The sequence below is a fragment of the Petaurus breviceps genome, unplaced genomic scaffold (assembly GCF_028583685.1).
Source record: "Petaurus breviceps papuanus isolate PSGF00001 unplaced genomic scaffold, PetGlider_PUasm1.0 90919, whole genome shotgun sequence".
Lineage (NCBI taxonomy): Eukaryota > Metazoa > Chordata > Mammalia > Diprotodontia > Petauridae > Petaurus > Petaurus breviceps.
In genome coordinates, this window is record NW_027187378.1 from 40,244,753 (window position 1) to 40,257,276 (window position 12,524).

Consider the following 12,524-nt stretch of genomic DNA (forward strand, 5'->3'; position numbering starts at 1 on the left):
TGGTGCAGTGAATAGAGCACTGGCCCTTGAGTCAGGAGAACCTGAGTTCAAATCCAGCCTCAGACACTTCACACACACACACACACACACACACACACACACACTCTCTCTCTCTCTCTCTCTCTCTCTCTCTCTCTCCTATTATAGTCACCCAGGCATGAGGGCCCAAACTAGGTATGTGGCTGTCTGAGCATAGATAGAGGAGATGCTGTGAAAGCAGAAAGGGAACACTTGGCAACACCCTGGGTGTGTGGGGTGAGTGAGGAGTCAAGGAGGATCTGGAGAATTTTTTTTAGCTTCGGCAGCTGGGAAGATGGTCCTTCCCTCAACAGTAACAGGGAAGTAGGGAGAAGGGCACTTGTGTGGGAGGAGGCGGGGGAAGAGAAGTTCTGTTTTGGACACACCAAGTTTGAGATACCTATGGCACATCTAGTGGGAAAGAGGTTGTTGGAGAGTGCTACTGTATAGCTCAGTAGAGAAACCAGGGCTGGACAGATCGATCTGAGAAGCATCTGCACAGATGAGATCACAACTGGGCCCAGGAGAGCTGAAGTGATCAGGTGAGATAGGCAAGGGGGCCCAGAGCAGAGCCTGGGGGACACCCAAAGTTGGTGAACATGTCACATGGATGAAGAACCAGCAAAAGAGACAGAGGAGAAGAGATTGGATAGGCAGGAAGAGAACCGGGAGAGAGGAGTGCCAAAGAAGCCTAAAGGAGAGTATTCAGAAGGGGCTGATCCACAGCTATCATTGTAGACAGACCAAATGAGCAAAGCCGTCAGATTTGGCAATTAAATGATTACTGGGAACATTTGTGGGGTAGGATAGAGTACCACATCTGACATCAGGAAGACTGGAGTTCAAACTGGGTCTTATTAGTGTGACCCTAGACAAGTCACTTAACCTGTTTGCCTTAGTTTCCTCAACTGTGAAATGAGGATAATAACAGAACCTACCTCACAGGGTTATTGGAAGGACTAAACAATACCTTATTTGTAAAGTGCCTTCCTTTCTGCCAGTTCCTTTAATCAATCCTTTTAAGACAGGAACTTCGCCATTCCAGTTGCCTGCCTATGGACACTTCAGCTTATCACTGTCCTTCTAAACTGTGGCAGCCAGATCTAAAGAATATGGAGCACTGGATTTCTAAGTCAAATACTAAAACCAAGATAATCATAAAGGCAAATAAATCTCTTTTACAAGAAAGCAGACCTGAGCACAGTCTGCTATAAAAGCAGAGTGAGAATGCCAGCATGTTCTGCTTTGCTAATGTCCCTGGGGGTATAAAGAATGAGGGCCACTCAATCTGTCGAAGTTCATTCTGCTGACAGTGTTAATGCCACGTCAGCTGCCCTTGTCACAGGGGCGGCAGAGAAGACCTCAGGCCCTGTCCCTCAGCTGTTTCCTTCTATACTGATAACAGAGATCATCTGAACCAGCTCCAATCCCAAGAGGGTAAAGAAACTATTGAATATACTTTGCTTCCATAGGGCTAAATGCTAAGAAGGGACACCATCACGATAAAGTTGGAAACTGAAACCCGCTGCATCCCGTTCTGGACTATTCATTTTGTTCTACAATCTCCTCTCAAGAGCCAAAGTGCTTGCTGGCACTGATTGAGTTGCATTTAAAACTGCTGTACAGGAGGCTGGGAGAGGAATGAATTTCAGTAAGAGAAAAATAGGCTTTAAAAAGGGGGGGGGGTGAGGGGTGTGCAACATTTTATCTGGGCAGAGATTTGGGTGCTAAACTAAAGTCTGAGCTTTGTTCTCTTCCACATTTTAGGAACAAGAAAATGAAGCTCCCTGATGAAATTCCTCTCAGGTTCTTTTCCCAAGATGGTCTGTTCTCACTCACCAGCTTAAATTCTTCAACAGGCACTTGTTAAGTCCCTACTATGTGCCAAGTGCTAATGATAACAAGCGTCCCTGCTGTATTCTCTCCATTTCCTCCCCTCTAGGATCACAACAGGTAACCAAACACCCTGACTGTGCATCACACTTGCTTTCAAAGCTTTCAACAACAACAGACTGCCTGATCTTTGCCACAACCCATGAGGTGGGCAGGGCAGGTTCTAGTTTCCCCTTTACACAGTTTATGAAACTCAAGGTGAGGAATTAACCTGAGGTCATCTGGCTGGCAGGTCAAAGGTCATGATTTCTGGTCCTGGAGTCATGCTCTTTTCAGCATCTTTCCCTGCCCATTGATACCTTCACCTCACCACTGACAGATACACCTCCTGTCTCAGGTGTGCCTGTTAGGGAGCCACAAAGAAAAGTGGGGTTTCTTAAGATGTATGATGATTTTTTGTGAAATTTTTCTTGGGAAACCATCAACTCATGTCATTTATTCCTTTCCATGGGAGTCTATGTATTCTTTAGGCCAAGAATAGGTGTCAACCTGTTCTAGTTCAACTGAAAAGTCTCCCGACTAAACCTTTCCATTTTTAAAGCTGTGTGGGAATTTTATTGCTATATCTAATTAATCTTGGGGCTACTATTAATTTAAAAGGAAAAGAATAATAATTCTCTTGCTGGGTCTTAAGCAACTATTTGTAAAAAATGTTATGTTCCAATAATCCTTTACATAGGAACGCTTTTAAAGGACTTAAAAAAAAATCCCATTATTCCAACAACTCTGAAATGATATGTAGAAGTGTGATCCTAATTTTATATATAAGGAAATCGACCTATAGAAATAAAATGATAGGACAGAATTTGGAAAGCAAAGTTTTAATATTGAAATGTTAAAAACCGTTTTTACATGTAACTGGGGAAAATAAAAGCTTAAAAAAAGAAAGTGATTAGCCCAAGGTCATTCTTTGACCTTTAAGGGCCTGAGCTTTCTCATGTATAAAACAAGGAGGCTAGACTCAGTGACTCCTTGTGTCTTTCAGCTCTACCGTGTTTCCCCGATAATAAGACACTGTCTTATTAATTTTTTGGACAGAAAAACACCAGAGGGCTTATTTTCAGGGGAGGGCTTATTTTAATGAACATTGACAGCAATTTTAATAAACAGGTAAATGTGAACAAAAAAATGTACCTTTATTCAATAAGCAAATCACTGGGGAAGAACAGGATGACGCGCTCACTGCTGCAGCTCGGAGCGTGGCGTGCGTTTCATGGGGGGGGGGACGGTGCATACAGAGGGTACCGTAATGTAGCGTGTAGTGCAGGGGATCACCTTCACTACCGTAGCAATCTCAATAGGGCTTATTTTCGGGGGAGGGCTTATTTTAGAGGAATCTTACACAGTAAGGGGAGGGCTTATTTTTGGGATAGGTCTTATTATCGGGGAAACACGGTAAATCTGTGATCCTGTGACCCTGTAAGTTAGTGGAGGAGTTGGCAGCCCAGGCAATCTGTCTCCTGATGAAAGGCTATTTTAGCTGAACCATGCTACTTCCAAGGAAGGTCAGTGTAAAGATTGATTCAGATTTAATAGGTCTGTCCTTAGTGGTCCATACTCAAGTTTTCCTCGGGTACCTGCCTCATTACAGAGCAGAGGTATCCTTAGTTGCTCCAAGGCTATGGCCATGTAGCACAACCTCTGACAAGTCCTGTCAAACTGGAAAGACTTTGGGTAATGCCCCAGAGACAGACTGGAGAGCCACTGCCTGAGGTACACCCTGCAGAGGGGCTCAACAGAAGGCTGGCCACCAAGTGATCAATATATTCTGGCAGCAAATCACAGAGATCATCTACAAAGGTGTGGACGAGGCTGGGACCAGCCATCAGTGAAGGGAGGGACCACAATGATGAGCTCTTTGTAACCATGGGGTTTGCTACAACACAGACCATGTTATATGAATTTGGAGGGTGGCAGTGTGTAGAGGAACTGGACCTGTGATTCTAATGTAAACTGGCATCTGAGAGTTTTCCAGGGGTTAGAACCAGCATGTTTTAAAGGCCAGACTTAAACTCTTGAGGCCTTTTTCTATCCACAAAGCTACCCACTCACCCCTACATAGATCTTTTAATGTTCAGATATTAAGGAAGACTAGGAGGAACAGTGTGTCTTTAAATGTAGTGTTTGAAGTTATTTTCCTGTCTAAAACAGGTCTTAAGATGGTGCCAATTATACCCAAATACTGAATGTAAATTTAATAAATAGGTCTGCCCAACAAAATTTTGTCCTGATTTGAATAGTTTGCAACCTCCCCTACCATGCTTGAAATAACTTCTATTGAATTATTTGGGTATGATGAATGGACATTTATTGTCTAAAATGACTGTACTGATAGTAGGGTCAACATCAGGAGATCATACTGGTAATAATGGCAAGGAGAATTTTATACTTCTGAAATCTTTACTTAGTATGTTTAAACTTTAAAGGAAAACACTCCCAACAGTGCCTCTCTCTAATCTCTTTTCCAATACAGCACATATAGGAACTGTTTGTCCTACAGTACACTAATTAATAATATGTCTATCTAAAGTGAACATGACCATTGGGATATACTATATTTAGGAATAGCTTGGAAGTAGGGCAATAAAGCAGCTGAATAATAGATTCAAAGAAGCCTGAAAGGAGATTTATACTTAACACTAATGTCAGACTGACCTGGGAACCCTAGAGGATAGGAGTTACAAGGAAATCAGAGGAAATAATTAACTGGTAAGGTGAGTGGAGCCAAAAGGAGGGGCTCTGCCCTCAGAGTTTGTGCTGACCAAGATGTAATAATCAGGAGAATGTCTGTGTGATGTGCAGAGAAAGCTAGTCTCAGAACAGATGGGTCAGGAAAGGGAATGGTTTGGGGAAATCTAGTGGTATAATGACCTTGGAGTCAGCAGACCTGGCTTGGAATCTTGTCCCTTCTTATTAGCTGTTGTGGTCCCAGCCAAATAATACACTCTGGGTCTCTGTTTCCTTATCTATAAAAAGGGGACGACAATGCTTGCACCACTGATCTAACGGGCAGTAAAAGTAAAGCAAACCCTACTTCATAGGGTTGTTGTAAGGACCAGAAACAGTAACACTGGCTTTTACTATTATTGCTATTATTATTCTGCTGTGGGACATGATGTGCTCTGATGTAAATACAAGACATAGGCCAAATAAAGGATGGTTGTTTTTTGAGGTGGGATTTGGAGACATTTTTTAAATTGGGCTGCTCTCTGAATGGAGTTTCAGGGTGGTAAGAGGCAGACTTAAGTAAGGAAAGGAGGAAAAATATTCCGGACACAAAGGGCACAGAGGCAGCAGGAGGCAGAGATAACATGCATTTGGAGAGACCAAGTATATGATGTTCCAAGGCCCTGGGCACCTCCTGGTCCAGGCAGGAAACATGTGACATGATCAATGTTATGGATACCATGGTTTGGTCCTTAGGGTCAGGATCACACCCAGAAACACCAATCAGTTGAGCAGATACAAGGCAGTTGCTGCCAACCAGTTCTATGGCATTGTAGGGTAGTAGAAAGAACAGAAGATTTGGACTCAAACATCACCTTGGACACTAAGTAGAGCTCTGAGTCCATGGGCAAATTATTTAACCTTTTAGACCCTCAGTAAGTCAATGGGAAAATGAAAGTCACTTTTAAAAAAGCAAATTTGTTAGCTATTCTGTAAAGTAAGAAATGTTGTAATTCCCTTTAATTTGGCCAGGCTGCCCTCACCCACCCTGGTTACACTCACCAGAAGGTTTGGCTCATTAACTGGGTCTAGTATATACTTAACTTACCTCCCACCTCTAAATGATCTCTCAACATGTATGACAATAGTGAGGTAGGAATAATAACTACTCATGTATCTGTAGACCTCTATGGTTTCCAACAGGCCTCCCCAGGGCTACTGGTTAGGAAGGATGCTGATAAAATGAAAACTTACTAGGGCATCCTGAAAGGCAGAAGGTTTCAGACCCATACTATTTGAAGATCAGCACCAGGAAATGAGAATGAGATAGGCTGGAAAGGCCCTAGGGGGGCGATGACAGCTAGGCTGGAAGGGCCCTAGGGGGGAGATGACAGGTGTTTTTCAAGTATTTAAAGCAATGACATGGAAAAAAAGATCAGACTCATTCTGTTCTTTTTCACTGAATATCTTTAGCTAGAGATGGATGATCAACGTCAGGTACGCTTTGGAAGAGATTCTTTCTTAGGTACAGGTAGGTCTAAGTGTGCTGAGGTCCTTTCCAACTCTGACATTCTATGATTCAATGATCTGTAAAATGGCCACAATGATATCTGTATATACTCACTACTTCAGAGGGCCCTTTTGAGGAATGCACTTGATCATCCCTAAAATACTACACAAAAGTACACTATCATAATAAAAGCTGTCAGAAGGCATTATCCCACTGCCATCGAGTTGCACATCGTGGGACAGGGGGCATCCTGAATCAACACTTTGGTTTTGTTCAAGTTGTTAGGAAGACAGTGGCTTCTTGGCAGAATTCTTTAATTTGGCTAATTCCTTCTTTGGATTTGTCTAGAGTATGTCTTACGTGCCAAGGGCAGCTGGTTCTTTCGTCCTATTTCTGCCCATTGTTAAGTAAAAGTGGTCTTTGTTTCACATCATTCTGGCTCAGACAAATCTCCTCTAAAGCCACAATTCAGCAGACTGCCAACCCATCAATGGCTCTGCTAATAAAGGGAACAGCTTTTATTAAGATTATTATTCAAACATAGCTGATTAGAAAATGAAAGCAAAGCTATGTTGTGTATTCAGTGTATTAGGCCACTAACCTCAACGGCTGGTGTGAATGAATAAGAACAATAACTACTTACATTTATAGTTACTATATGCTTTCCTCATAATAGCCCTATGAGATAGCTAGTGTATTATGATTATTGTTTTTATAGATGGGTAAAATGAGGCTCAGTTGGTTGATCAAGGAGGTTAAGAAGATTACACAGTAAAAAAACAATCAGAGTTGGGATTTAAACCCAAGCCTTCTGACATAAAGTCCAGTATCCTCTCCATATAAGTAAGCCAGTTTTTCTAGGATCTTTTACCACAGACAAGCCAGTTTTGTCCTGAACCAATTAATGAATCAATAAGCATTTTATAAGTGCTTACTATATGCTAGGCATGGGAGACACAAATAAAAAGAATGAAACAATCCCTCTTCTGGTATACAACAAGGAACTTCAACCTTTCACACCAGAGGTATAAGACAGAGTTTGGTCCCCCATAATTCTAGGAGTGGTGTCCTTTGGGACTTGTAGTTGTAACACACAAACTACTCTACAAAAATAAGGCTCTTTGGAATATATGTATAACCAAGGTTATACACTTGCTATCTGTGTGGCCACGGGCAAGTTACTTAGGGTTAAGAGGCAACACAGCACAATGAGTGGCGAGACAGTTAAAAAACCTGGGTTTTGCGCCAGGTATCAACAAAGGAGATGAAGTAGCTGTCTGCTAATTTGCCTTCTATTTTAAATTCAATAATTTAGAACTTTAAAACACCCTGGAAAACTGAACTGTGACCAATATTAATAGGACTGGTACTGGTCACCAGTAGAGATGGGGGTTGTCTCATATGCACTGGGGATACTGAGAAAGGTATACACTGAAGTCCAGCCTTTTGCTAAATATTTTGTAGTTCCCGACTTTCTCTAAAAATTAATTATTCTCATTAATGAAGCCAATTAGCACAAGTGGGTCGACGATGAAACCTGACTCATTTATGAGGGACATAAGTGTGATTCACAGAGAAACATGTGGAATTTGAAGTCATAGTTCAAAATCCAAGATCTGCCAACTTACCTATGTGAATTTGGGAAAGCTCCTTAATTTTATAGATGAGAAAATTGTGGAACACAGAAATTAAGGGGTTGGACTAGATAGCCTATGAGGTCCCTTTCAGGTCTCAATTTGAGAGCCAAAAATTTGATATTTCCATTTAACTTTGAATAATGAAACGGGTGGTTCTCCGTGGAGGTGTTTTTTAGGGCTTTCTTGGAGGGAACATCCCAAAACATGAGGGCTAGCACTCATCAAGAGGTTACATAACATTTAGGCTTGAGAGAACTATGTACCTGTCTCTGTTAGAAGGCAACACCCTCCTGAAGAATATTTATCTGCCCCACCTGCCTACACCTGCTTCCCCTAGTCAGCTTTTCTGCCTTCACTCAGGAAGAAAACTGAGTTGGTTAACTACCACCTTTCCCTAACCCCTTGTTGCCTGAAAGTCCAATATAAGATTTCAAAATGAAATCAAAAGCATGCCAGTTCTGAACATACCGGTGCACTGGTCCCATCCTTCTCCATCTTCTGACAGGGATCCTTTTCTAAGCCTAAAAACACAGAAAATCACTGTTACAAGTGTTTCAGGGAACCTATCCTTTCCATATTTAAGTGGAATTGCCTTTAAAACAGGGGTTCTTAATATGATGTCTGTGCACTTATATTTTTTAAAAAATTGATAACTATATAATTTATTTCTTTTGTAATCTGATGATGCCATATACTTCTCCAGATTGCCAAAGGGGTCCATGCAAAAAAAAAGATTAAGAACTCCTGCTTTACAAGCAGGATATAATATGGTAATATAAAATAAAATAATCAGATTGCTTGCTGTCTTGGGGAGGGGAAAAAATTGGAACTCAAATATAAAACTTAATGCTAAATATTATTTTTACATGTAATTAAAAAATATTAAGTGAAAATAAAATAAAAAGTGTGGATTATAATTAAGTATAATTGATACCTTCTCCCACTACTTTTATAGGTTGGAGAAGGGTAGATAAAAGTGCCCAAGAATGTACAATATTGCACATATAAAGAGTTCTTCCTTTAAATAAATGGACCAATCCAAAGACCTCTACATAAAGAGATTTTTACATAATGCAAATTTGCCCCTAGATGTGGGGAAGAGAGAAAGCCAGCATATGTTTCAAAGACACATGGGAGCTGGGAACAGAAGCAAGAAGAGGAGGAACACTTGGGACCAGGGTCAGCCATGTGAGGACTGGACATTGAGAGACAGAAGAGGATGGGTGACATGTAGGGACCAAGGGCAGATGATGTGTGATACCCAAGCAGACAGAAGACAGACACAGGGCGGAAGGGAGGAGGAAGGACACTAGAAATGCAGGTGAGTGGGTGGGTGGAACAGGGCAAAGGTCTGCTCTGATGGAGGTCTCAAGCCAAGCCTCCAATCCATTGTGACAGTCTCTCTGCAGTCTGTTCTTCTGCTTTCACTTGGAGGGTGTTTTCATTTTTAAGTCTGGCAGGAATGGGGGTGGGAGGCTGTGGCAGCACAAAGAACTGAGGTGCAGTCGTAGAGAGATAAATCACAGTGCTATTCAGTAAACACTGGTACTTTTTTGGAATGCAGATTTCTTTTAAAATTATGAGTCAAACCTGTATGATGCAAATTTCCATAAAGTGAGAACTGCCTGTATTGCCCATTTTTTGGGATGTATCTACTAGTTTTTCTTAGATCTCTTGTTTCTTTTTTTTTTTTTTAAAGCAATCAGGGTTAAGTAACTTGCTCAAGGTTACACAGCCAGTTATTTCTGGGTGTGCTGCTGAGTATCTGAGCCCGGATTTGATCCAGGTCATCCCGACCCCAGAGCCGGTGCTCTTACTTGCTGAGCCACCTGGCTGCCCCTAAGCAATTGGGGTTAAGTAACTTGCTCAAGGTTACACGGCCAGGTGTCTCTGGGTGGGTGCTAAGTGTCTGAGCCCGGATTCGATCTCCAGGTCTTCTCAACACTGGAGCCAGTGCTCTTAGTCACTGTGCTACCTGGCCGCCCCAAGATCTGTTGTTTCTAAAAAAAAAAAAAAAGACAGAAAATTGAGTTGTCTATTGTACAGTCCTGCTACTCGTTATGAAAAGTCCAAGGAAGAAACAGGTTTAGCTGGTTAGTCTTTCAAGGGCCCTTAGGAGCACATGCATCAGGGAGAGGCAAGGCTGCCATCTAGTGTTGATCAGGTGAGGTGCATCTTATGTTTATAACATCAAAAACACAAGAGGTGAATACTATTTTATCAGCAAGCGTGGGTGAACTTTTTTTTTTTTAACGTTGGCAGGTCCCCAGGGGAAATGAGGATCTGATTAATCTTGAAAGAATTCTATATATCTAGTGAGGAAATAAACATAAACACAGAAATGTGGTTAAATGCTCTCTATTATAGATCTTTCCATACCTAATAGGATGGTAAATATCCATATATATATAAAAGCACAGGTTTAAACCAAAAAGATTATCCGCCTAGGGGAACTAACCCCTAGTGTAGAAACCTGCTCCACTGACCCAGATCAACAAAGCCTGGGGGGACGGCCAGGTAGCACAGCAAGTAAGAGCACCGGCTCCAGTGTTGAGAAGACCTGGAGATAGAATCCCGGGCTCAGACACTTAGAACCCACCCAGAAACACCTGGCTGTGTAACCTTGAGCAAGTTACTTAACCCCGATTGCTTAAAAAAAAAAAACAAAACCAAAGCCTGGGGCACTGAGAGACTTGAGCCAGAGGAAGCACTGGAGCCCTGGACTTTCTATGTACCATACGCCACAACTGCCTCTGAGTCCTCTCTAAAAATCAGAGCCACTGAAGTACATGTAGATATCCAGGTGTCCCAAAAGTTTTAAGCTATTAAAGCTTAAGATGGCAAAGTTAATTAAGGCTCAAAACTGCACTAAGACTTTTGGGACATGGTGTACCTGAGAGTTAGTTCATTGATGTGAATTCTTCCTTCTTCGGTGCTTATTACAACTGCTTCAGGCCTTCTATCCTGTAATTGTTGTCCAAGCCTTCCCACAAATTCCCCATAGAAAACTGACCCAATGCTGGGGCCTTCTTAGGTTTTTTCACAAGTACTTCAAAGCTATGTATCTGTCTCTCTCTCACACAGACACACACACACACACCCTTCCTACCAATTCACAAATAAGGCAACAGAATCTGGACCAGTGATTTTGTTGGTCTGTTGGTTAAAAGATGAAGAAACAGGTTGGCACCTTCTAAGTGACTCTTAATCTTGATTAGTCTCCTGGAATTCTGAGAGGTTAAGGAACTCGTATGTACAGTGTGTGTCAAAGGCAGGGCTTGAACCTGGGACTTCGTGCTCTAACCACTGGACCAAAGCTATCTCTATTCAGAGGAAGGAAGAATATATTCATCCAACACCCACCTAACTGTGGGTATAAAACTTCCAAAGCAAAGTTACATTGCTAAATAGGAAATGTAATTTATAATGCTTATTTTAGCATATGAACAAACATTTCCAAACCTCGTTTAAGAAATGGAACACAGAATTGTCCTACCTAGTAATTTTAAATAGCAAACAAGTAATAGTGACTTGAGATTAATGTGTTTTCTGTAGTGCACAAAGATTTTTAGACTTTATAATGAATCACTAAGGTACAAGATTCAGATGCAGTGGACAATTTGGTTCTCCAATGCCTGAAAGCAGGACTATTACAGAAGTCTAATAATTCTATCATAGTCATCCCCTCCCACACTCAGCTGTTTATATGCCAGTGCACAGAAGGTGGGTAACTGAACTGGCAGTTTTAGTAAGGAGGTAAATGAGATGTCCCATCAGTAAGCTAAGCTTTTAAAGGAACACAATACAGGCATGGGCATACAACTGAGAATACATAAAGACTAAGTTGGCAAGGATGCTGTCAGGAAAGGCAATGCCTGATATCACTGAAATTTACAATAAGGGTAAAATGGTTTTTAGCTATACTAGGAGAGAAGACAGAAATTTAAATGGTAAGACCCTTGCTCTGTATGGATGGAAGAATGAAACTGGTTAACTCAGAAAAGGCAGAACTATAGCTATTAAAAGGTAAAACTGGAGAGTAGAGGGGTAGGGGACGAGAGGGAGTGATGGAAGGGAGGGCAGGGCGGGGGGGAGGGAAATTGGAAGCATCCACTTTTGAAAAGGGACAGGATCAAAGTAGAGAATAGAACAAGTGGGAGGTGGGATAGGAGGGAGGGAAATATAGTCAGTCTTTTACAATATATCTACTATGGTAATGTTTTGCATAGCTACATATGTATAACCTATACTGAACTTCTTATCTTCCCAGTAAGGGTGGGTGACAAGGGAGGAAGGGAATGAATTTGGAATTCAAAGTTTTAAAATCAAATGTTTAAAAATATATAAATATAATTATTAATATTATTTTACATGTAATTGGGAAATAAGATATACAGGCCCTGGGGCACAGAGATCCACTATGCCCTATTGGAAAAGTCGAAGGAGGTATGGGAGAGAGCAGATTGGAGGAGGGGATATCCTGTGGGACTGCTATTTTGGGGTGATGGGTAGGGGAAAAAATGTGTAACTCAAAATCTGGTGGAAATGAATGATGTAAACCAGAAGTTAATAAAGCATTTGGGAAAAAAAAAAAAGGTAAAACTGCATCAAGGCCTTTGGGTCACCTTGTATTTAATTTCTGTTTTGATTCTGTTATGAATGATCCCCAGAGTGAGAACGGAACAAAATTGGTTAGTAAGGAACCTAGACCTGAGATAAGTGAGATGGTGAAAGAGTAACAGTTGAAATAAACTCAAGCTACTTGGCCAGGACAAATTATATTTCTATATTCTACATTG

The 12,524-nt window shown here is 41.4% G+C and overlaps 1 protein-coding gene across 10 annotated transcripts in view; it reads right to left on the reverse strand.

Annotated features, from left to right (window-relative positions):
* Positions 1–12,524, reverse strand: part of TACC1 (transforming acidic coiled-coil containing protein 1) — a 191,600-nt gene that overhangs the window by 21,627 nt on the left and 157,449 nt on the right. For all 10 annotated transcript variants that reach the window (XM_069075866.1, XM_069075869.1, XM_069075865.1 and 7 more), the window contains one exon: positions 8,194–8,246. In XM_069075866.1, the coding sequence (XP_068931967.1) occupies positions 8,194–8,246 (53 nt within the window). The remainder of the gene's footprint in view (positions 1–8,193; positions 8,247–12,524) is intronic.